Here is a 27,511-nt window from a genome sequence, read left to right as displayed (position 1 = left end):
GGGGCGCTTACCCTGGCTTTGATCTGGTAGGTACTAATTGTGAAGGGGAGTGGGCGTGGGCGTGGGATTGGGACTGAACGTGGCATATGGCGTGGGAGTGCGAGTGGGCGCGGGAGTGGGAGCATGAAAATAAAAATGATTTTTTATTGTTGCCCCACCCTGAGCCCATGGTCATAGGTCCCATAGTCACTATTCCACGCGAAAGAAGTCGCGGGGACAGCTAGTAGACAAATATAATCAGAAAGCTTTGAACTCCTAAGCTCAACCATAAAAGATAGACATTTATGATGTCGGGAGATATTTTTTATATAATATGGAGAACATTTCTTTCATACTTGATTTCTGTGTAGCTTTAACCATTAAGAATTAAGATACACGCATTACGAACGCACACGCGACGAAAGCTTAAAAATGGAGTTGCTGCTCTGCTCACGAATATGAAAAATAATAGTTATTTAGGAAATATATTTCATGTGCAGAATTGACCTCTACAGATTTAATATAAGTAGGTATACATATATTTAGATTCCAATTTCCATGTAACGTTAAATTCGACTATACAATAACTAACAGACAACGCAGGTTGCTCTCGTTTCCGTAAGTTGAGGCGGCTACATATTCGGTCCTAATAACATGACTTTTTGTGAACGAAACGACAGCGCGGTTTAATTCGATGGCAACACCATCAGAAAAAAGGAAATATTTTTTTACTTTGAAAAAATATTATGATTTACACTATTATTAATACTATTTTAACATTAACACAAAATATAAGACTGTGAGTGTGTAAAAATAAATCCAGCTAGTTTCACATCACACTTATGTTTATAATTAGGTATACGACATGAAAATATATTAATTACCAAGCAATAATCATACAGATAAATACTGAACAAAAGTATTAACAGTCAAAGTATATTTTTACTAACAACATGTAAATGATGAAGGAATAATAATTATCAACGAACTAACCTTTTTGTATTAGAGTCCCGCCTCGTGATCGAATTATTAAAACACGAAGATTTTTAAAAATGTAACCAATGAACACAATCAATATTAGATTAACTGTAATGGTGTCTAGTTTGACTTAAAATAATATACATCTACCCTCACTTTTAAAAATGTAGTATATTCACACGAATTATAAGCGCACCTTATAGGGAAGGGAAGATTTATTATGGGTTAAAGAGTTAAATAAATAAATAACATAATTATATTTAAATTATTAATTTTTAACATTGTGTTCAGTAGTGTTAACATGTAAATTGATTTGATTTTTACGAAATCTCATAGATGGCGCTGAATCAAATTTGTCTTTATAGTACTAAGATTCATTAAACAGTTTCTCTGCCCAAATTACGTAAATGACGTAGTTTTTATAGTGTAAAGCTAGATAATAGCATGGCTTACTCAAAAACAACATTTAAACATGAGTCTTTAGATTGTACGCTGTTGTAGTACACGGAATACGTAAGAAAAGTAAAGGTTCACAGCTCCTCCCCCGGAGGTGATAGCATGATAATATGTTTAAAAAAACCTCACTCGACCTGTTAGTAATATTCATGCAAAATTTGAAGTCAATCTATGCAGTACTTTTCGAGATTAGCTCGGACAAACATACAGACAAACAGACAAACAGACAAACAGACAAACAGACAAACAGACAAACAGACAAAAATTCTAAAAACTATATTTTTGGCTTCTATATCGATTATAGATCATGGAATATGTATTCTTTTAAAAAAATATTCAATGTACAGTTTTGACTTTCCTACGATTTTATTATATGTATAGATGAACAATGTATTCAAGGTATTTAATTGGTTAAGGATTAATGCTGTATTGGTTAAAATCGCATCGAAAATTAGCCATTATTTGTCGTAAAAAGTAAATGACAAAAAAAAGTTATTGTGGTTTATCCATAAGAGATAGACATATACCATCGCGGACTTTTCTATAGACCTTTTCAATGTGTATAATACTTAGTACATTATTTTGATAAAACTCGTAGGGTTCAGCCTGCGTTTGCAATGTAAGCGGAAAAAATGTACTTTTTTACGACATCACATTAGAAACCTCAAAAATAACAATACTTCTCCACTATTTAATGGATGTTATTATACATATAAACCTTCCTCTTGAATCACTCTATCTATTAAAAAAAACCGCATCAAAATCCGTTGCGTAGTTTCAAAGATTTAAGCGTACAAAGGGACATAGGGACATAGGGACAGGGAAAGCGACTTTGTTTTATACTATGTAGTGAAGTGACAGATCCCGTTTAAAGTTAGACTGTGTTTGAATTGTTTTGTGGTTCAATCATGTTTAAAATTACCAGCGATTTAAAAAAAAAAGTTTTTTTTAAACACACAATATAACTCCATCCATAACAATAATTAAAAAACAACTCACCCATAGCACAAGCAGTAACATTAATAACCCCTCTCGGTGGACACTCGCCAGTATCAATTTCGCAATAACATTGGTTCGGCGGAAAGTGCGCAGGGTCGTCGAACACTGTGTCCGGCATACTGTAGCGGAGGAGTTGGATGCCGTCTGCTATCTGAAGGACAGTTTTTTTAACACCCCTATAATATGCTTTAAATCGCTTTTAACTTTCTTTTTAATACGCTTTTACCACAATATACGGATACATCCAGTAGGGAAACTTCATACAACACTTTCGAAATGGCTCACGCACACAAGCAAGCGTGTTTACGAGAATCGCAAGGGTATTCTTATATCCGTCAATTGTGATAATACCCTTACGATTCTCGTAAACACACTTGTTTGTGTGTGTGAGCCATTTCGAGCGTGTATGAAGTTTCCCTATTGGTTGTATCTGTATATTGTGCTTTTACCGAGCTTTTATGTATGCTTTGAACCAGTTTTTAAGCACAACTGATACTAGGCTTTCTAAAATGCTTCTAACTTGCTTTGTAGCGCGCTATTTAAGACGTTCTTACACATTTTTAACAAGCTTTTGACAAGGATTGCAAAATGATTTTCAAAACGCTTTCAACATAATATCAGAACATGCGGTTTTTACATTAATTTTTGCACTCTTTTTAAAAGATTATTAATACGTTTTTAACCATGCTTTTTACAGTAATTTTAACTTGACATAACAACATTTTTAATACATATGCTATTTAGTATTTACTAATAAACTATGATCTGCATCTTCTGGATGAGTCTTGTTTTTCTATTTCAATAATAAGTAAATTACGTATTGTGCCTTAATTAAGCGAAAACATTAAAAAGGGGCAATAGGGAAACAACGTTTGCTAGGGCAGTAACTAAAATAATCTATATAATAATATTATAAAGCTGAAGAGTTTGTTTGTTTGTTTGAACGCGCTAATCTCGGGAACTACTGGTCCGATTTGAAAAATTCTTTCAGTGTTAGATAGCTCATTTATCGAGGAAGGCTATAGACTATAAATCATCACGCTACGACCAATAGGTGAGGAGCCACGGGGGTGAAACCGCGCGGAGCAGCTAGTCAATATAATTCTTACCTCAACATCCTTAACATAATTGAAGGGTAGTCGTCTGCAAAGGTTCGCGTAGAACACATGTAGTGTGTCTTTCTTATCCAACATGGAGGGCGGGAATATCGTTCCGTCTGACGCATCTATTCTGTAAAAAAAAACGTTTTTCTATATATAATTCATAACTTTAATGTATTTTAATTGAAAAAAAAAACGTGTTAGTTACACCGCTTATCTATACTAATATTATAAAGCTGAAGAGTGTTTGTTTGTTTGAACGCGCTAATCTCGGGAACTACTAGTCCGATTTGAAAAATTCTTTCGGTGTTTGATAGCCCATTTATCGAGGAAGGCTATAGGCTATTTATCATCTCGCTAAGACCAACAAGAGCGGAGCACTGCGGGTAAAACCGCGGAGCAAAGCTAGTAACTGATAAAGGGCTGCACGAAGCTAATGTTATTTGGCTTTGTAGATTTTGCACCGCTTGCATTAGGATAACTTATTAGGGTAAAAAATATTGAAAAATGTCGAATCGAGGGGACCCGATTCCTTGTCATATTATCTGATAGGTAATGCTACATACTTGGCTACATAGAACTAATTGTATGTTGTTTAGGTAAATATAACAATCGGTTATATCAAATTTGAGGGTACTTTTATGGTCAAGTAGCTTATATTTGTAAGTATGGGTAGGTAATATTCATTTTGGAGTAACTTTAAATATTTATTTATCGTGAAACTACAAAATACTTTAAAATTGAATCTAGGTAACTTTATTACACAATCCAAAGAAATAATTATTATAAACAATATCTCGAATGTTATTAAACATTTATATTTGTTGACTAGCGGTCCGCCCCGGCTTCGCCCGTGGTACATATTTACGTTTTCTCTACATAAAAAACATCCTCGTACTTCAAGGAATATAATAAAAAAAGAATTATCGAAATCGGTTCAGCCGTTCTCGAGTTATGCGCTTACCAACACATTTTGCGATTCATTTTTATATATAAAAATAATTATTATAAACAATTTCTCGAATGTTATTAAAAATTTATATTTGTTGATTCAGAGTATCACATAGAGATAAACTTTTGAATATAAACATTAAATTTTAGTGAACCAATGAGAAATTTTTATTGTTTTTTATTTGTTTTCGATAATATTGACGTAAAAAATTAAGTTCCACGCAGTCGGATAGTTTCCGATAGTAACATGTACTATGGGAAACTATCCGACTGCGTGGAATATAAACTAATGTTCCTTATGTTGTGCAGGAACTATGTAGCTATCTTCTGGTGAAAATATTATCAAAATTGGCTCAGTCGTTTTTGAGATTGAATGTAATAAAAATAAAAAACCGGCTTAATAATTCTTAATACATATATTTTTTAATTTTTAGTATTTGTTGTTATAGCGGCAACGGAAATACATCATTTGTGGAAAATTTCAGCTTTCTAGCTATCACTGTTTATGAGATACAGCCTGGAGACAGTCAGACAGACAGACACACCACGAAGTCTCAGTAATTGGGTCCCGTTTTACCTTTTCGGTACGGAACCCTAAAACTTACACTATTGAAATCTGTTCGCATTACATAATATTTATAAGCCATTTGTAATACAGTTTTACAAGTGTCTCATTTAGGACATTTTGATAATATATTGCTTGCGCATTCTTTTATTAAGTGTAGGGTCAATGATCGTCTACAGCTGATTTACAGTCATAAATTACAAGTGGAATAATATGTTTATACGTCGCATTGTTTCTTGCGTTTGATTAAACAAATAATGTTACAATTTGTTTAAAAGTCCTTTATTTCTTAATTACATGTTTGATGTTAAGATTGAACTAAAATATATTCATGGATTAAAATTAAAATATGACCTACTAGCTGCTCGCGGTTTCACCCCCGTGGCTCCACTCCTGTTGGTCGTAGCGTGATGATAGCCTATAGCCTTCCTCGATAAATGAGCTATCTAACACCGAAAGAATTTTTCAAATCGGACCAGGTTCCCGAGATTAGCGCGTTCAAACAAACAAACTCTTCAGCTTTATAATATTAGTATAGATAGGTATGTAAACTGTCCATTCCGCTTATGTTAAGGGAAGACATAAGATGATAAAATCGACAATCACTTACTTGAGATTCTTACTGTTACACAATATTTCCACTTCATCCAAAATCGAATCGAGTACCCCTTTAGTACCTACCCCTAATTGCTAAATCTATACTAATATTATAAAGAGGAAAGGTTTGAAATTATGTATGTGTGTATGTATGTTTGTATGTATGGTTTTCACGCTTAAACTACTGGACTGATTTTGATGAAATTTCGGTCGCGGTCCGATCCGCCCCGGCTTCGCCCGTGGTACATATTTCGCAATAAAAGGTAGCCTATGTTCTTTCTCAGGGTCTTAAGATTTTCTGTGCCAAATTTCATCAAAATCGGTTGAGAGGTTTAAGCGGGAAAGCGTAACAGGGAGACAGACAGATTTACTTTCGCATGTATTAAGTAGGGATTTTTCCAATATTTCCTATAGGCTATTCAAGCTATTCTAGTCTATTCTAGAAGCTTCTAGAAACATCTAGAACATGTCACTGACCTATTGCATTCGGTGCTTCCCCAGTGCTTGAGTTGTCTATCGCCGTTGAGTTTTTCCAGAATATTCATTTTGTCTTTATCATTTTCCCCTGTGTTTATTGTCAGCCTGTCGGATACTGTGCCGTTTTTCTGTAAAGAAAATTGAGTTTAAACTCAAAACCAAACTCAAATTTAAACTCAAACGAAAATCAAACTATTTTATTTTCGCAAAAAATGGTATGTTAAAAGTTGCTTTATTAACTTTAAAGTCACTTTTCAAGGCATAATTGATTGTGTCATAGGAAAATAACAATTGTTCTAAATTTCTAGAAAACAATATTCAACAACAACAGATACTTACAGTTACAAGAAGGCCAAATTTGTCAAAGTTTAATTGTCCTTGTAAACTGAGGACTGGTTTGGCTAAATCTATTATACTATCATCATATCCCCATAGAAACCTGAAAAATAACATTTATTTGTAAATATATAGGAAAAATTCTATAGAAGAGTTTGTTTGTTTGAACGCGCTCATCTCAGGATAAGCGTGATGATATATGAATAGCCTATATCAATTGACCCGACCTGTAATTTTGTTCAAAATTTAAAGTAAATCCATGCAGTACTTTTTGAGTTTAGCCCGGTCATACATACAGACAAAGCGACAAAAAAATATTTTGGCTTCGATATTGACTGTAGATCACGCCCCAAGTATTATTCAAAAAAATATTTATAAATTTACAGTTTTGAATTTCCTACGATTTTATTATTTGTATATAGATTCTGGAAATCGATACAGAACACAAAAACAAACATACCTTTGTACTGGCAACTTCAAGAAGGCGTCTTTATGGTTGGCAAAAGTGGATAGCGTTGTTTTAAGCGCTATTTGTCCAAAATATTGTAAACTTACAGATTTTGCGACTACACCCTGAAAAAGAAATAATAAATACGTCATATTTTAATAGTTAATAGCATTCCCCTGTTGAATTTTAGTTCCAAATGGTATAACATCTATACTAATATTATGTAGCTGAAGAGTTTTTTTGTTTGAACGAATTGAATCTCAGGAACTACTGGTCCATTTTCTTGTCATTTTTCCACACTCGTGGAAACTTCCCCTAACTAACCCTCTGGTAGTTTATTTAGTTTTTTATTTAGATTAGTTGGCAAGAAGAGCAATTTACGACATTTTTTTTTAATTCGATGTCTTTTCGACCCCGTTTCAATATTCAATTCATATTGAAATAAATAATAAAAAAAGTAGATTTTTTTTTCGACCACGTTTAAATTTTTCATGTTTTTATAAGTTATGAAAACGTCTAGTTTATAATAATACAAACTTACCAGCAAAGGTAGATTTGGCACAAAAACTTGGTCAAAATGAGCCCCTGTACTTTTTTCAGGGAGGAACTGAAAATTATTCCTCTCTTGATATGTTAGAAGGTCTCCTTCAAACTTGATGTTCACTCTTTCTAACTGCTGTCTGTAACAATTTAATTCTATATTATTAATTAAAAAATAATGTGAATAACTTTAATTACGTTTTATAAGTATTTGATTAGAAGAAAGAAGAAGAAAAAATAGGATTTTGAAGCAGGATTTGTATCCGCGGCTTTCGCTTTTTATTACACGCTTTATATGTATTAGCTTCACCTGTATGTTTGTAACCGACTTCTTTGGGTGCGATTTTGACCCACTTTAAACGGCCAGATTTCGTTCAAACTTTGTAGATTTATTGAGGACCGATGACAATACACTAATTTGATAAAATTTTCTATTTTTTAGTTCAGTTTTCTGTAAAAAGCGTGTTTTTTAGTTTTTTTTAACTATTATTATTTTTATTTGATTGCCACAAAATCTTTTTATTTTATTTTATTTGATTTAAGTTCCTAGAAATAAAAAAAGCGAAAGCCGCGGATACAAATCCTGCTTCAAAATCCAATTAGTTTTTAAATCCAATTAGTAAGATTACTAATGTTATAAATGCGAAAGTTTGTGAGGATGGATGATGAACTACTACTGAACTGATTACAATGAAATTTGGTATGTACTATGTAGGTACTAGGTAGCTAAAGACTCAGAATAAACATAGGCTATCTCTCTCGTTTTATCCTGGAAATCCCACAGGAACAGGAACTATGCGGGCGAAGCTACGGGCTGAAATCTGGTACATAATACAAAAAGATATCTCTCGCTTTAGCCTGTGGACAAAGCCACGGGCTAAAATATGTATCCCTATTTCAAAACTTTATGGGTTCATTTTTGAAAACGCCTATGTTTGACCCTGGTTCTTCAACTACATATTTTCTTTCCAAATTTCATTTTAGTCGAAACTGTAGTTTGTCCGTGAAAGCGCAAGACCTACGTAATAACAATACATACCTACATACCTGTTAGATCTTATTCGCGTTTGAATGCTAACTAGTTAATTTTGCTCAATCCATACTAATATTATAAATGCGAAAGTAACTCTATCTGTCTGTCTGTTACTCAATCACACCTAAACCACTGAACCAATTTTCATGAAATTTGGTATGGAGATATTTTGATACTCGAGAAAGGACATAGGCTACTTTTTATCCCGGGAAAATGACGCAATCCCGGAAATTCCACGGGAACGGGAACTATGCGGGTTTTTCTTTGACTGCGCGGGCGAAGCCGCGGGCGGAAACCTAGTGTATTCGCCTTAATTGAGCGTATAATTAAGAGGTATACAAAACATGAATGGCACGCCTCTTTCTACGAATGACTATCTTAACGCCACTTTGACCTTAGTATGTATCTAGTATTAAAACGTCACGATATATCTAGATTCTAGTCTAGGTATAGGTACAATGTCGTAATGAGTTTTAATAAGTAATCATATTTGCTAATTAAATAATAAGTACATTTTGTACGGGAGATAAAGTTCGCTATTGTACACATACTAGCATTTCGCTCGTAGCTTCGCCCGCGTAGTCAAAGGAAAACCCGCATAATTCCCGTTCCCGCGCGATTTTCGGAATAAACACTAACCCAAGTTACCCTCTAAGTGTGTGCTAAATTTCATTGTAATCGGTTCAGTAGAATTTGCGTAAAAGAGTAACAAACACACACACACCCTCACAAACTCTCGCATTTATAATATTAGTAGGAGGATAGGATAGAAAAAATTCGATCACGAGGCGGGACTCGAACCCGCATCCTTTCCCGCCAATCCGGGGAGAACGCTTGACCAACTCTGCCACCCGTGACCCGCCGCGCCAGAGCGATCGAATTTATTCTATTCTTTTTAAATTTATATAAAGTTTTAAGTTTTTTTTTTTTTTGTTTTTTTTATAAAGCATTTGAATGCCATAAAACCATAAATATCAAATTCAGTTTATCAAACTACTACAGTAAAAAATATACCTATAAAAAGTTTACCCATACAGTTTAAAAAGTTGTTTACAATAATTGTATTTGTACGCAATATGTTTATAATACGTCGAAAATATATGGAAAGTTAACTGAATATAAAACAAAATGATTCTTAATCACGATTCATGATGTAAACAAAAATTAACAAAAACAGAGAGGCGATTGTGTTAATTAATTTATAATATTCAGTGTCACCTTTTGAGATAATGATATTTAATTTTCAATAGGGCATTGCATTTTGATTACGGTTAATACACTCGTATGATAAAGAGGAAAGATTTGTATGTTTGTACTTGTATTCTTCAGAAAAATGTTTTATAGATTTTATAATTTGAAATTCTTTCAGCATTAGAACGCAACATTATTTCTGGGTGAAAAAAAACTACTTTTGGTTAAATATTGTATTTTTCTAAATTTACGATTGTCATTGTATAGTTTTATTATATACGCGGTATCAAATTTAATCAAATGCATGGACCTAAGAATAATCGAAAAGTTAAACTTCTATAGCAGGGTAAATCTGAATCACACAGCTGCAGCAGTACAAAATTATTTGCGAAACATAAAAAAATACATTTTAATTTAGGATTTTACGCATTTTTGTTCATGCAATTTTAAGTGTCCAAAGTTTGAATGTCCGTTAAAAATGGGTCAAATTCGAGTCTAAAGATGTCGGTTACATACAAACATACAGGTGCTAATATAAGCTAATACTTACGAATACACGTAAGGTCCAACATCATCCAGATGCAGTTTTTCATCCAGACCATCTCTGACCCTTTGCCAATTGGAATAATTAAAAAGGTGGACCTTCATCAGAGGTTTTACTGTAGGCCTCCTCCACATTGAATAAGCTATCGAGTTGTTACGAATTGCCATGTTCTGGGAAGAAAATTAAAATAATAAATGACAAGAATAATCCAGGATCCTACGCCCATTTTTGCAAGTGATTACTATCAATTTTAATGAGACGCCCAATAATTTCCTGTACGAAACTCTCGATTGTGGTAGCTAACAGAGGTAACAAGGATAAAGTATAAATATTTTAGATAGTAATAAATATTTGAGAACCATCAAATCAACACGATTTGATGGTCCTCAAATATTTATTACTAACTTTAAAAAATTTTACACCTTGGGTTACATTATTGCATTTTTGGTAGGATCTCAAATTTTTTTGAAAATGCAATTTAGCCTATGTTGCTCAGTGAAGATGCAGCTTTCTAATGGTGAAAGAATTTTTGAAATCGGTCCATTAGTTTATGCGTGAAAACTGAAAACCATACATACATACATAATTACAAACCTTTCCTCTTTATAATATTAGTATAGATAAATAAACAAAGTTTTACATTTATAACTACTTGAGATTTTTTTCGATAATTATTTATAAATAAATACTAAAACTTACCGATATAATAGCATCATTGATTGTGTCAGTGAAACAGAAGAATATCGTGCCCAATAGACTGAGAACGAAAGTCGCTGATAACACTGTTATTACTGTAACAAAGAAAAACACTTCTAAAAGTATGTTATTTCTTTAAGAATAGAAAAAAAGTTGTGTGGTTTTCGCGTGTCGGTCGGCTGCCGAGTAGGTATACCTACTCGGCAGCCGCGATACACGCGACATGCGCTACACAGACCAAAAAGTTTGAGACGATGTAATAAAAGTTTCACTTTAAAAGCTATAGCCTGCGTTTAAATATAGATTTCAAAATAACATCATGTAGGTAATATAAAATTAGTCTAAAAAACATAGAGAAATGGTCTATAGGTCCTATATTCGTCAATATATTCCTAACTAGCTTACCACCCGCGGCTTCGCCCGCTTTGTCTAAAACCTAATAAATAATATACTAAAACCTTCCTCTTGAATCACTCTATTAAAAAAAACCGCATCAAAATCCGTTGCGTAGTTTTAAAGATTTAAGCATACAAAGGGACGGAAAAGGCGACTTTGTTTTATACTATGTAGTGATTTTATAAATCTTAATTTCCTAATGTTATAAAGGGTTTTTTTAAAGATATATAACACGCAGTAATCATACTTCATAGGTATGTAGTGGAAACTGACGCTAATTTTTATTGAGCCACAGCGAGCTTGGAGCATTTGGGCCACCTTTAACTAGGTAGTCATAAACAATATCATTGATGATGTCGTTAGTTATTTTCCGGTCTTACAAGTATATATAGATATTGCGTCGTCATCTGGTTGAATCTGCTATTTGATTGAATGAGTACCGCGTGAATTTAATGACGACTTTGCTCACTGCTCAGAATTTACTTTTTCGAACAGGGCTCCTATTTCTGTGTAGTTAAAAAACAACGAACCTAACCTAACCGACCCCTTTATCCAAAGTTATTGAAAAACTTCAAACTTGACTTGTCCTTAGTCATTCAAAAATGTCGTCAATCAATGAACGCGCTAGTCATTCAATCAAATAGCAGATTCAACATAGACATCCTACTAATATCATAAATGCGAAAGTTTGTGAGGATGTATATGTGTGTGTTTGTTACTCTTTCACGCAAATACTACTGAACCGATTACAATGAAATTAAGCACACATATAGAGGGTAACTTGGATTAACACATAGGATAGGTTTTATCCCGGAAATCCCAAGGGAACGGGAACTATGGGACTTTTTCTTTGAAAACGCGGGCGAAGCCGCGGGCAGAAGGCTAGTATAGAATAATCAGAAAACTCTGTGTATGGTAATGAATAAGCTCTGAAACTATAGGAGCGGCTTTGACATTTTCAACGAGGGATATCTAATTATTTGAAGGTACTAATAGGCCGGGAGATACTGACACAAAATTTCGGGTCATTTGTAACAGCTTACATCTTTTTTATGGGCTATTGGTAAATTTTAAAATTTTTGTGTTACAAATCGTTTGACTTTCGCTATTTATCCGACGAGATCGACTAACGCCCACACGACTAGTCCGCCGGTACCAGCGTTCTGTCCATCATTTTTCTTTTTGTCATTGCGTACTAAGACCCCTGTAGAACCGCCATCCTGTTACAAATGACCCGAAATTTTGTGTCAGTATCTCCCGGCCTATAACTGACTTATGTAGGTTAATAATATGATAGTTTTATAATCATCGGACAAATTATTATCAGTAAGTGGTAGGCTCACTAAAAGCTTAACTCAAATAGAATTAAAATGGCAATCGATCTATAAAATCTCATAAGGAAGTAATATTCCAATCTTTAATTATAATAATACTATTCGCATAACCCATCCTACATAAAACTTAACTGTTATCTACAATAGTTATATTTATAAACAATTATCGCCTGACCACTTATCAGTTGAGTAAAAAACTGACCCTGATAAATATTCCAACAAAATTATCCCTTATTTGTTTTATTGTTATCTTCGTTAGAGCAACGGAGAGTCAAGTGCAATTTTTGATAAATTATTACTATTAAAATATGCCTAGAATCGAATCGTAGTGGAAATTTGTCCGGATAAGGCAATTCATTTAAAATTCTCATCAAAAAATCGAAACAACTCAAAGTTTATGTTTTGATTTTTGATAAGGATATCAGAAATAAAATATCATCAATAAAATATCATTTAATAGTGCATATTTAAATAAATAGTATGAGGTTTTTAAATCATAATGTTACCTAATGTTCTAAATTAAAATTAAGTTTATAGGTATACATAAATAATATAAAATACATAAAACAATCAAAACAATAACAATACAATGTTTCGTACTATAATACAATAATATAAGACTACTCTTCGCGGTTTCACCCGCGTGGCTCCGCTCCTGTTGGTCTTAGCGTGATGATATATGTATAGCCTAACCTTCCTCGATAAATGGACTATCTAATAGAGAGTATAAGAATTTTTCAAATCGGACCAGTAGTTCCTGCATAGAAATCTAAATAACAATATTGTTGACACATGTTTGTTGACACATTTCCGCCCGCGGCTTCGCCCGCGTTTTCGTAGAAGAACCGGCATCGATCCCGTTCCAGTGGGATTTCAAGGATAAAAAATAGCTTAGCCTATATCTTATTCTTGGTCTTCAGCTACCTACATGCCAAATTTCATTGTAATCGATTAATTTTTACATATTTACTAGCGGTCTTCAAAGAAAAACCCGCATAGTTCCCGTTCCAGTAGGATTTACGGGATAAAACCTATCCTATGTGTTAATCCAAGTTACCCTCTATATGTGTGCTAATATTTTATTATAAACGGTTCAGTAGTATTTGTGTGAAAGATTAACATACATACATACATCCATCCTCACAAACTTTCGCATTTAAAATATTAGTAGGAAGGAAGACATATAAAGTATTTTTTATATTTTAATTTGGTCCATAGCTAAGCAAAATAATTTATTTTTTTATCAAATCGAATCACCCGTTCTTGAGCTATACACAGACAAACAAAAAACCATTAAAACTGTTTTAAAACGGTTAAAATATAACTATAGCGGTATGTCAAAGCTCTACTATCATATCTTATCTATGGTCAAGGGTCAGTTGTAGAAAACGTGTATTATTTTCATTGTTAGTAATGTTTTGTATTGAAAATATATTCAATTTAATTTTCATGAATGAAGTATTACGTATGAGATTTTTAATTTAAATGCAGGTACGTATATTTGTTTTTAACTACTAAATAAGGCCGGGGGTAAGTGCCTAATTTTATTTTAACTGTAATATAAGTGATAGCCTTTGGGCTCCTTAACAATGTTCAAATTTATACTTTTTAAAGTGAAACTTTTATTACATCGTCTCAAACTTTTTGGTCTGTGTAGCGCATGTCGCGTGTATCACGGCTGCCGAGTAGGTATACCTACTTTTTTTACTTGCCGAGTAGGTAGACCGACACGCGACATGCGCTACACAAAGCAGTGTTCGGAACCGTTCGAACAGTTTCACTGTTACCGTGGTTTCATAAAACCACACAACATTTTTTATTTTAAACTAGATTTCCTTGTACTTTTAGTCAAAGGAAAACCCTTAATTCCGTCTAGCTAAATATGACTTTTGGAAGCAGACGAAAAACACACTTTTTTTCCCGCGCAGTCGGTTAAAGCCAATGTGACTAGCAAAATCAAACGATTTAAAGCTTCAATTAATGTTTATGAAGGTTATGGACAATGGCAATTAGTAGACGCACAGATAATAATATAATACTATAGACGGATATAATAATTGGTGTAAACGACAGAACTATATCGATATACCTAGTTCTGTGGTGTAAACAAAATATAACTAGTACTTAACAATAGAAAGAATTTAGATTATTATAAATAAATAAATAAATAAATAAATATTATAGGACATTATTACACAAATCGACCTAGTCCCACAGTAAGCTCAATTAAGGCTTGTGTTGTGGGTACTAGGCGACGATAAATATAATATTATAAATACATATATAGATAATAACACCCAGACCCAAGAACAAATAATTGAGTTCATCACACAAATATTTGCCCTGACCGGCGATCGAACCCGGGACCGTCGGCTCAGTAGGCAGTTACTTTACCACTGCGCCAACCGCGTCGTCACTTACAATAAAACCATTTTTTTTGGTTTTTCATTTTGTGTGAATTTTTTAGGATGCGATCGTAATTCGCTGTTCCATCCCCAATTGAATTCCATTCAAAATTACATTCTAACACTTCTTATACTTTTTTATTGCACTGTAATGTAAAATCTTATTTTCAGGACAATAAACTTAATATTTTTTAAGGGATTCCGTTTCCAAGACATCCTTAAATATTTTTAATGAATGAGGTGTAAAAAACAAAAGAAAACATTCCTTTTTACACGCTATTAGCTTCACCTGTATGTTTGTAACCGACTTCTTTGGGCGCGATTTTGACCCACTTTAAACGGCCAGATTTCGTTCAAACTTTGTAGATTTATTTAGGGCCGATGACAATACACTAATTTGATAAAATAAATAATAGTTAAAAAAAAATAAAAAACACGCGTTTTATAGAAAACCGAACTAAAAGCGTGTTTTTTAGTTTTTTTAAACTATTATTACTTAAATAGTGTTTTATTTTTTTGTACTCTGTAGCAGTATAGATAGTACTCAACTATTTAATAATCTGTGGTATTGTCCTTGAACTCATCAAAACGATTAAATAAGTAGACTTTTTTGCGTAATATGCGAATTTTCTGCAGATAAGTGGCAAAAAAAAAAGATACAGAACAAATTGTTATCTATACAAATATTATAAAGAGGAAAGGTTTGATTTTTTGTTTGTTTGTTTGTTTGTATGAATTGAATAGGCTCCGAAACTACTTGGCAGATTTGAAAAATTCTTTCACTGTTGGAAAGCTAAGTACATCATTTCTGAGTGACATAGGCTAGGTTTTATCCTGGAAATCCCACGGGAACGGGAACTATGCGGGTTTTTTTTTTTAAACGCGGGCGAAGCCGCAGGCGGAAAGCTAGTTTGTATATTAATTTTTCATGAGTGTGTAATTTGCTATTAGTAAGTTTTTTTGTGCCTTATTTTGTTTAGTGCTATAGATATATCAAATTGAATGTATTCAATATTCGAATCGGGTTAAAATTATTTTTGCAAATACATATTATATTTGAATATGCAGTATAGTGAAGTATAAAATAGCTTTCCGCCTGCGGTTGCGCCCGCTTTGTCTAACATTTAATAAATTATATTATATATTATGTACTAAAAACTTCCTCGAGAATACGAATACATGAGCAAATCTCAGAAAGCAGACATGTTCAATTTGAAATACCTATTGCTCCTGTTGGTCTTAGCGTATAGCCTTCCTCGATAAATGGGCTATCAAACACTGAAACAATTTTTCAAATCTAACCAGTAGTTCCTGAGATTAGCGCGTTCAAACAAACGAACAAACTCTTCAGTTTTATAATATTAGTGTAGGTAGGTAGTCCATATATCGAGAAAGAAAACACGAAAATCACAGCTAGTAAGAAATAAAGAAAACACGCTTTATAAAATAAACTCATGGAATGATTGTATTGTCACCTATCCTTGATAAGTGGGTCAAAATCGAGTCTAGTAGTCGGTTTCCCACTGTTGGTATACTAAGCTCAAAGGAGGTTATAGTTTTGCATACGCTGAGTACGTAAAAAATACAAGTATAAAATTCCAGATGCTTTTTTTTTTAAATAGATGAAGTCTTAAAACTCTATCTGTACACCCATAACAAGCAACCCGCCCAGCTTAGCAACTAGCACGTGAGCTATCGTTTAAGATTATGTTTTCGTAGACAAAATGCTCACATTAGCGAAGCGATATATGCTGACTAAGCGAAGCCAGAGAAGAAAACATGGATTTTTAGGGAAAATTTAGCAAAAAATTTTTGACGTAATTTTGTTGTTTAAGTATTTTTTTCATGATCAGTGTATGCAAAACTACAAGTCCCTTCGCGCTTAGTATATACATATACCAATAGTGGGACATCCTGTATAGGTTCAAACAGGTGAACCTAGGAAAATCGTGTCAAAATACTGTGTACAGAATGCAAATACTCTATCTATTATTGCGGTTATTTTACTAATTAGTTTATACACATTAAAATGTTTTGTTAGATTTTTATTGTAAAAAAATATTAGACGAATTAAAGTTGATAATCCGAAATCCATACTAATATTATAAATGCGAAAGTAACTCTGTCTGTCTGTCTGTTACTCAATCACGCCTTAACTACTGAACCAATTTGCATGAAATTTGGTATAGAGATATTTTGATACCCGAGAAAGGACATAGGCTACTTTTTATCCCGGGAAATGGGATAGGTTTTATCCCGGAAATCCCACGGGAACGGGAACTATGCGGGTTTTTCTTTGACTGCGCGGGCGAAGCTGCGGGTGGAAAGCTAGTATTTTATATGTATAATTAAAAGTAACCTGTATCTTTATATTAATTATCTTTTAAATCTATATTTATTATAGTTTGATATTTCACATACGTATTTTTAGTATTTGTACCCTTTTTAAATATATGTTATTTAACACTGCTCGTATGGTGAAAGTAAACATCGTGAGGAAACTGACATGTCGAAGAATCAAAAGTTCGACGACATGTGACATTGCCCACACTTGGCCAGCGTGGTCAATGATGGCCGGACAGAGAAAGCGACTATAATTTAAGGCTTTGTCAGACAGGACGCGTACTTAGCGCGCGTCAGAGCGTTAAGGTGACGCCGCGATATGACGCTAAGATGTGTTCTACTACCATCGTAGAATACCGTCAAACAGAGTGCCGGCGCTAGCAATACGCAATGCTCTATCGCGGCGTTAGGACGCTTTAACGTCGGGTGTTGTATTTTTTTACAAATTTTATTTTAGCGTCGGAGTTAATACGCGTAAAATAATAATAAAATACTGCATAATGACCGAAAATTTGATAGAATTGGTTAGAAAATATCCATGCTTATATAATACGAAGGATAGTTCATATAAACTATAAAGATATATCAATGAAGGCAAAATTGTGGGCACAAATCGGAGAAGAAATTAATGAAACTGGTAAGTAAAAAATTCTTCCGACTCCGGAGTTAATATCGCTGTACCTTGTTTTGTTCGTAAGTAATAATTATGTAAACAACATGCAGCTTTAATAATATCAATTGCTGTGTCCTAACGCGCGCTAAAGCGTTCTGTTTGACGAAGCCTCGCGCGACGTTAAAACAGGACGCTGCAGCGCTACTACGCAGCGCTAAAATACGCGTCCTATCTGACAAAGCCTTTATACTATGTAGTGAAGGTATTCATTTATTTTATGTGAGTATTACCTAGCATTACTTATTACTACAGATAATATAATACTATATTAGTAGTAATAGTAAGTTATACAAGTATTTAAAATCGTTCAAGTACTTTAATAGTAAAATGATTTTATTTCGCCAATAAACTATTTGACGACAAATTATAATAGGTATTATTTGCATATGGTAATGATACGGTAACATCGATAAAATTTGTTTTGACGTCTACAAAACAAACAAACTCGCATATTTATCATAATTAATTATTATTTATTTATTTAATAAAATAAATAATTATTATTATGAATTAAATTAATAATAATTAATATTCATTCATATCTTTAGTGACTATGCACATTATACTAGTTCAGATTGAGGAGGAAAAAAAGAAATTTTTGAAGTGAAACTCCTTTAGGCGCGTTGATAGTAAAATTTCAAGGTCGCGTCATGGCAATACCGTCACGAAATGGAGTAAAGCAACGATTTCGGTATCTTTGAATCTTGCCAAAGTTTCACTTCTGACACGTGTGCACGGCACACATGCTCTTTTTTTAATGGCGCTTTTTAACGATGTTTTGGAATAGTCATTTTTTACCATTTATCAACTAGGGTCAACCGGGGCAAATGCAACTAAAAAATAACAAGTTTCAAGTTTGATCGGTTGCAGTTATCTCCTTTTATATTTGGTCATTTATTTGACCCATTTAGTGATTTTTGTATTTATTCAAGATTATTTTCAACCAATCAAGCAATACAGTAGTCTTATAAATAACTGGTAGTGAGAATATTTCCTAAAATTGGTAGAAAAAGTTACATTAACCCCTAGTCGGGGGTAAATGCAACTAACTGCCATAACTCTTCTTTTATTTCATATAAAACAACGAATATAGAATATATTTATGAGATTTCATGTTATTCATAGGATTTTGAACTGGATTACCGTGTAGCAAGAACGAGTTTTCAGGAAAAATCTTATTTTTCTGATTGTGGGGCAAATGCAACTATTTGTTAGAGAATTAGTGTGGGGAATGCAAAAAACTTATTCATCGATATATTTTTATTATTCTATATATATATACAATAACGTTATCTATACAATAACGTTGCGATCGTAGATGGCGCCGCATTATTTAGAGGAAAAACTCATGTACCTACTTTGATTTACCACTTTAAATCGCAACAAAAAAAAATAACAGTGTACTACCTACTAAGTCAATTTTAGTTTTTGGTCAGAACAAATAACATTCTTTGTGTTAAATATTGTTAAAAACGTAAACCAAACAAAATACGTTTATTAGTCAATCAACCGTTTACTAAAAATTACTTGAACAATCACAGAACTATCCTACCTATAGTTTTTAGTTACTTATATTCTTTAACCACGCTTTATCTAATTTGAATTTTACTTATGAACCCGTCTCTGGGTATAATATCGAAGAAATAATCGATGGTTCTTCTTTAATTAATCATAAAGAAAATATATTTTGACTACCAAGAAGGATACATAATAAAAATATCGACACTGTCACATCACTAGTGTTTTTAGTTTCATACAAAAATATAAGGGGCTATTGTAACTAACCTCACAGTTGCAATAACCCCACAGTGAAATTTTCATGAGGCAATTGTAACTGCATCAATAACACAAAATAGAGTCAACTAACGCACTAAAAATATAAATGAAATATGCTTAACGGCTTGTGATAATCGTGTCCAATCAAAAACACCTGCAAAAAATCACTCCTAAACCATTTTTTTGTCTGCAAAACTCGACACCTGTTTTTACGCACACCAACTTCAAAATAGCGGTTTGACACAATGGCCTATCAATCAAATAGTTTTCATCATAGGGGCACCATCTATTACTTGTAAGATTTATTAGTCGTTGAGCTATTGAATCATAGGTGGCGATTTATTACAACAACTCTAATAAATTAGTTATGATAACTAGTTGCCATAGCCCCATAGTTGCATGTGCCCCGGTTGACCCTACTAGATATATTTCCGCCCGCGGCTTCGTCCGCTTTGTCAAACTTAACCTATTGAATAGGTTTTTTATAATTATAATTTTGTTTAAGCTAATGGCAAACAACAACTTTTACAAATAAGAAGGAAGTATGGTACTTTCATGAAATAACTTTTATTCTGTCAGTTTTCTTTCTGTTTGTTCAGGCTTATCTCCGGAACTCTAGTCTCTAGTTGTCTCTTTAAGATAGCTGATGTTAAGATAAAAACAATATCTGTTCCTATAACTAACACATGGCACTTAGATTATAGTTTGAAATTCGTAATTTCTATTTATGTAAGTATATTTTACTAGCTTTCTACGCGCGGCATCGCTCGCGAATTTTGAGGAAGAACCCACATAGTTACCGTTTCCGGGATAAAACCCATCCTATGTCCTTTCTCATGTCTCCAACTATTATTCGTATCTAATTTCATTCAAAAATTTATTTTTTCATTCAAAACAGACAGACTTTACTTCTTTACTACTTTCGCATTTATAATATTAGTTTTGGCTTTCAGCATAAATTCTTTATTAATTTTCATGCAAATACAGATCAATAAATAACTAACCATTTTTTCTTCATATACAATTTATCAGAAGATAATATTAATATGCCTTTGTTATTGAGAAATAATGTATCTATCAAATGGCAAAAGAATATTCGCAATCGGTCAATCACTTTTTGACATTATGTATTACAAACATATTTTAAAATCTTTCCCCTTTATACTATGAGTACAATGCTCTAAATCTAAAAAAAAAACAAGCAATTTCATATTCATAACAATAGCATTGACAGATAAATGTTAAAAATCATGAAATTAATAATATTATGAAATGCTGAGTCCATAACGATACTACGATTTTTTATGAATAATGTGTATGTTTGTTACATCACACTTCGGATAGGTACCTACTCTATTGTCACCAAATCAATAAATCACGATCCGTTTTTTACCGCGAATAAATAAATATTCGATTCTTCAATTATTTACGTAAACATGCGTATAGGCTTAGATTCTATTTGTCCATGGTATAGGCACACCCGATAGAATATTAATCTACCTATAGGTTGTTGACCACCTCCTCGGTATAGTGGTTGACGCGTGGGCGTAGAACCGAGGGGTCCTGGGTTCGATTCCCGGTGGAGACGAAAAAAAAAAAATGTCTCGGTCTGGCAGGACACAAAAGGCTGATCACCTACTTGTCCCTAAAGAAAAATCGATCAGTGAAACAGATGTATGAATAATGCATCTGCCCCCTACCCCACTACGGGGACACGGGACTTCACTTTTTTTTTATAGGTTGTTGAGCTACTGGTAATACTATACTACGACTATACAGGTTGACATTTTTGTACAATAAAGCATTTTGTCATAATAATTCGATTATAATTGAATTGTTCTTGAATATGTGATGGCCCTATACGCAATCGAGAGCGTTGGCCCAACAAATGATCGTCGATATTTGCCGCCATTACGGCGATTATGAAGAAACATTTACAATGACGGCCGATCATAGATATTTAGGGCCTCTACATTATCGTGATTGACTCTACTCGCCCAACGCTGCCCATTGTGAAAAGGGCATATATGACAATTCACAAATAGCAGATTTTACCGACTGAAAGGTAAGTGTTCTATTATAGAGTCGCTTTCAGTGGCGGATATAGGCATATCCTTAGTATATACTATACTAGCTTTCCGCCCGTGGCTTCGCCCGCATTGTCTAAAACCTAATAAATTATATACTAAACCCTTTCTTGAATCATTCTATACAGTATTAAAATAAATGCATCAAAATCCGTTGTGTAGTTTTAAAGATCTATACCTACATTCACAGACGCGGGAAGTGAGTAGTGACTGCTTTATATTATGTAGAGATTTTATGCTTTACTAGAGTATTATTATTAAATTATTATTAATTATTAAAGTATAAACTAAAAAAAAAGTATAAACTAAAAAAATATTGTAAAAGTGTTTGTTTAAATGTTTGTTTGTCTTTCTTTCACGTAGCAACAAACTTACAAAACTATTTAATCTTACAATTGACAACATTTCAAAATTTTAAGCTACTTATTTTTTTATTTTAATGAAAACTAGATCAAAAATTATGATACACGTATTTTTTGCTTTTTCTAAATATGGAAGTTTTCATTCATCTTTTTGAGTTTTAAAATCATCTCATTCTAAAATGTCGTAAGCGCCAAATGACGTCATACATACGGAGGAATACATTTTTTCCTTTGCCACATACCTAGTTTAAATTTAAAAAAAAATCTTGACAGTTGACTTTTTGGCATATTTGTCACTTTCATTCGTCAAACTTTGTAAATATTGTTATTTGATAATTGCTGATCCAAATTTTAAACAAAAGAAACTTATTCACAAGTACAAAAAAAAAAACTACGGACGACGTAACTTGGCGGGCCTGAACTTCGCGCAGAAGGCTGCGCACGAACGTTTTTTAGGAACGAAATGGTGGCATGAGGCGGCGTGCGCGGGGCGGAGATCTAGGCTAGGGATTGACTCTATGTAAACACAATCGTCCCTTTATTCGAACGAATATCGCAATCGATTTTTATCGATTTGAAATTTATTGATTTTTGTTTATTTGAGATACTGAACGAAATAGCTTTACAAACTTATTGAATTTTGTCGTTAGTAAAAGAGATTTCGAGTTTAATAGCAAAAAAAAACTAATAACATTTTATTTTCATGGTTGTAAGATATGATTTAGTTAAATATCATTTATTTATAAACGACCACTACAATAAGGACTGATTGAGAATATTTGAAACCTATTATAAAATTAAATATAAATATATTTCACAATTCAATTTCAATCGATTTGAAAAAAAAACGATTTATCAATATCCTCAGACACGCATAGTGGACATCCCTTTTTGTTTACGTCGTATAACTTCGTGCATATTCGGCAATTCTCGGTACGCAATTATGTATCTCAGTCACACGTTAACATTGGTGTCGTGTTCGTGTCGCTATCTCTGTCTTGAGTACATGCGGTTACAAAAGTTTTCGTTGAGTTGATCGTTATTATTTGTTATTATTATATTGTTGAGTGTTAAGTTTAAATTTGTTCGTGTTTAAGTTTGTTTTAGTGATAATTTGGAATATTCTACTTGGAATTTTGTATTATTCGCGTACAAAGATGCCACCAAAGCATAATATGGTTTTAAATCGCCAGGCGAGAAAAATAATATTCGATTTAACGCAGTATTTTAAAAAAGAAAAAGAAGAAGGCGTAAAAAATGTTGACAAAGTTTTTTTAAGAGTTGCTAATGCAACTGGTGTGTCCCAACGCACAGTAGAGCGAATTGCAACTGAAGGCAATGTTTCGGGCTTACTTTCGGTATTCCGCACGCCTGGTAAGAAAAGATCTAAATCAAAGCCTATTACTGATATTGACAATTTTGATCAAGGTGTAATAAAAAGATGTATACACAACTTTCACAATACTGAAAAAGAAATGCCAACAATAAACAAATTACTAGCGAAACTCAAACAAGACATAAATTTTCAAGGAGCTAAAACGAGCTTACAGAATATAGTTAAAAACTTAGGTTTCAAGTGGCGAAAGACTGAAACCAATAGAAAGGTACTTATAGAGAAGACCGACATTCGCCTAAAAAGGATATTGTACTTAAAAGCAATAAAAAACTACAGGGATGAAGGGCGGCCAATTGTATACACTGACGAGTCTTACGCCCACTCATCACATACAAAAGGAAAGGCATGGTCAGATGGCTCCACTAAAGGACTAAAGCGTCCTATATCAAAAGGTCAGCGGATAGTTATGGTGCACGCTGGGTCAGAGGCAGGATTTGTTCCAAATGCCCTATTGATGTTCAAATCTGGCACCAAAACTGGAGACTATCATGATGACATGAATTTCTCCAACTATGAGAAATGGTTACGGACCCAATTAATTCCAAATTTGAGCCCTAACTCGGTGGTGGTTATAGATAATGCTCCATACCACAACAAAGTTTTGAATCCTGCCCCTACATCCAATGACAAAAAAGCAAAAATAGAATCGTGGTTAGCAGAAAAGGGAATAATTTATGATAAAGACATGCGTAAACCGCAACTTTATGATTTAGTAAGAAAAAACAAAGACGGACATAAAAAATACGTGATAGATGAAATGTTTAAGAAATACAATCATAATGTCCTTCGATTACCGCCTTATCATCCCGATTTAAACCCCATTGAGATGGCCTGGGCTGCAATTAAAGGGCACGTAGCCAGTAAAAACGTCGACTGGAACGTAACCCGGACAATGGAGTTAATCCAGGAAAAAGTTACTTTATTGGGTGAGGAACAATGGAGTGCTCTATGCAGAAAAGTGCAAAAGGTTGAAGACGAATATAGGAAAAGCGATCATATTATTGACGACATGACTGACCAATTCTTAATTTATACGGGTTCAGATTCAGAAAATGAATCTGAAAGTGAGAGCGACGACAATAATTATTATGATGACGAACCTATGCCAAGTACCTCACAAAGTACGCAAGGGGCAGATGACTTCATGTTAGGAATTTCACCCCTCAGCGAAAGTGATTGAATAATAAAAATTACTATTAAAGTGTAAATAAAGTGTGTGATTGTGATAAAAACCTGCTACTATCGAAAGGTGAGTGAATCCTGAATTCATTAGGTTATTTTTATTGCTTTATGTCTCATATCGTTTTGATATTTATTTTATTTGTACTTGGTCTCTGTATAAGGAAATTTTTATTCGAATTTCAGTTTAAAAGAAATAAATGCCTATAACACTTTTTTTTACGAGTGTACATGCGCAAAAGTTCGTAGAGGCTATGTTCAGGCCCGCCAAGTTACGTTGGTCGTATTGTACTGATGATGATTACTTTATGCAGGATTTGTTAAGGGGTGCTAAAAATTTCTAAGAAACAAATATACTATCCCAAAAACGTTGGAAAGTGTTAAATAAATACAACTTTTAGTAAGTAAACAAAGTCTTTTATTTCAAGATAATTATGAACACTATAGGCATTGCATTTGTATAATATTAATGAATTGGTCCAACTCCAATCAAACAAACATCACGCTAATGAGATTAAATTAGAAAACCAAAACACAATAACAGGATTTAAAAGTTTGTTTACATGAATAATTCACAAAAATGACATTAATATGAAATTTGACACATGCCATACCCTGTAAATGTCAGTGATAGTTTTTTTTTTAACTTTTTTTAAATTAGGCTAAGGCGCATTTTTATTCCTCCGTATGTATGACGTCATCATCACATTTATCGTTTTTATTTAATTTCTCTGAAAATATGCGATTAAAAAATGAAATAATTTTTTTTCTGTAATCGCAAGAGCAAAATAAAGAAACGGTTTTTTTCTTTCATGGCCTTATAAAAAATGAAATGTTGTCAATTTTGTCTCGATATAGAGAGAGTAACATACTACAATTTTTACAACAATAACAAACATCTCATTCCCATGGGATTTTTTACACCCAGGTATACAAACTAGTTAGGTACATTTGTAACCAGATTTTTAGGTATTAATTTATCGTATTTTAAGTCACAACTTTGGTCAGTACCCTGTTCATTTCTACCATTCTACAACAACTGTTATCAGTACCCTGTACTCACAGCAATAATATCTCCTATCAGTCTGCTGGCCCCAACACAACACGGACCACTGATTCTTTATCCCTGAACACGTGAACTGGGCTCTTCCACACCCCGCACAACCATGTAGATTAGTCAGTATTGTATCCTCGCGTATTAGGATTTTTCCGTTCCCTGGCAGGACGACCACACGCTCGTCCTTAGCCATGAGAGGCGACGTTTTTTCGCCACTCTGCTCCATAGCGAGGAGACGCGACGTTTTGTCAATACCCTGCTCCATAGCGACGTGCTACCCCGACGGCGGTTGGGTAGAGACTGCGGGGTCAAATCTGTGTTTGTTATCACTTGGTTAATAGGTTATCGGGTACACGAGACGGCGTTGTGCTCGTAATTTGGCCTCTTAGGGTTCTGCAATGTTTCTTTGGTAAGACGTATCATACGTCTTTGTAAACCCTGGTAAAATATTGTATCATATTGTAACATCTATATGATACAAATGAATTGCCAAATGAGTTAAGCTAATCTCGAGAACAGCTCGACAAATTCGGATAATTTTTGAAGTTAACCTTCTTTGCGTGCGTTGAGAGTAAAATTTCAAGGTCCCGTCATGGCTTCGTCGTCTTGGAGTAAGGCGACGATTTTGGTATCTTTGAATCTTACTAAAGAAGTTTATCTTCTGACATAGGTATGTGCTTGGCACACACGCTCTTTTTGGTAAAGCGTATGGTCCCTGGTAGATGATATTGTGACATCTACTTATATAAAAAAATGAATCCCCAAATGTGTTTCTACGCTCAATCAATTCGGCTATTTATTTAACTTTTCTATTTTTCGGATATTTTATTGCAACTAAACTGAAACATTTTGTAGTTGGATGATGGGTGAATAGAGACATATTATATTCCACAGTCGTCACTCGACGAGTATGTAGCACAGCCTTTTTGTACGTTATCAAGCCAAAAGGGCTCTACAGATTTGGATGCAATTTTATAGTAATTGTAGGTTTTTAGAAAATAAATTGGGCACTACTTTAAGTTATATGTAACGTTTATTTGTTTGTAGTTATAGTGTTTAATTTATTACATTGTATTCACATTTTTTCTATTCCCAAGCCATAGGAAAGACATAATTACGTGTTCTTAAATGGAACATTGCAAGTAAATTTGCTGCTGACTTTGTACTACATTATACAAGTGTATAATCAAGGGTCGATATTCAATACATGTAAATAAACACCCTTTTAGTACAGTCGTACGAATGTAGAGTCAAGATGTCCCAAGTTCGATGCCAGTCAAACTAAATATCTTGACCCGGCATTAGTGTACTTATCGATAAAAATATTAGACTACAAGCCCGCATAGGACAAAAATATGGGTCAAATGAACCACCAGGGGACATATCTAGAACGATAGCAGAGCAAAAAATAATAAGATTCATCACTATGCCGTCACTTGTAAGCTGTCCAACTGAGTGCAGATGAGAATTGAAAAGTAAATAAATAAATAAATAAAATAAATAAAACATTTATTGATAACAAACGAAAAAGTATACAAGCCACACAGAAACAGAAAAAATAAAAATAAAGTAAGAACAAAAACATGGAAAAAAACTTAAAACTAAAACAAAAT

The 27,511-nt window shown here is 33.5% G+C and overlaps 2 protein-coding genes across 2 annotated transcripts in view; one reads left to right on the top strand and one right to left on the bottom strand.

Annotated features, from left to right (window-relative positions):
* Nucleotides 1-26,181, bottom strand: part of LOC149895699 (scavenger receptor class B member 1-like) — a 49,204-nt gene extending 23,023 nt beyond the window's left edge. Inside the window, exons 1-9 of the mRNA XM_090118641.1 lie at nucleotides 25,905-26,181; nucleotides 10,894-10,985; nucleotides 10,201-10,364; nucleotides 7,428-7,566; nucleotides 6,899-7,011; nucleotides 6,442-6,541; nucleotides 6,103-6,230; nucleotides 3,522-3,642; nucleotides 2,413-2,563 (exon numbers count right to left, since the gene is read on the bottom strand). Of these exons, the coding sequence (XP_089974767.1) occupies nucleotides 2,413-2,563; nucleotides 3,522-3,642; nucleotides 6,103-6,230; nucleotides 6,442-6,541; nucleotides 6,899-7,011; nucleotides 7,428-7,566; nucleotides 10,201-10,364; nucleotides 10,894-10,985; nucleotides 25,905-26,163 (1,267 nt within the window). The 5' untranslated portion in view covers nucleotides 26,164-26,181. The remainder of the gene's footprint in view (nucleotides 1-2,412; nucleotides 2,564-3,521; nucleotides 3,643-6,102; nucleotides 6,231-6,441; nucleotides 6,542-6,898; nucleotides 7,012-7,427; nucleotides 7,567-10,200; nucleotides 10,365-10,893; nucleotides 10,986-25,904) is intronic.
* On the top strand, nucleotides 22,674-24,842 carry LOC149895700 (uncharacterized). The gene has a single exon (XM_090118439.1). It carries the CDS (start codon nucleotides 23,424-23,426, stop codon nucleotides 24,840-24,842), a length of 1,419 nt encoding a protein of 472 aa, XP_089974565.1. The 5' UTR covers nucleotides 22,674-23,423.
* Nucleotides 26,182-27,511: the final 1,330 nt, after the last annotated feature.

Source organism: Colias eurytheme, chromosome 30, assembly GCF_061535395.1.
Source record: "Colias eurytheme isolate Ceu_HAF_F1 chromosome 30, ilColEury1 Martin Lab GWU primary, whole genome shotgun sequence".
NCBI lineage: Eukaryota > Metazoa > Arthropoda > Insecta > Lepidoptera > Pieridae > Colias > Colias eurytheme.
The sequence above is the reverse complement of the archived record's forward strand: the minus strand, read 5'-3'. Positions and strand labels throughout refer to the sequence as shown.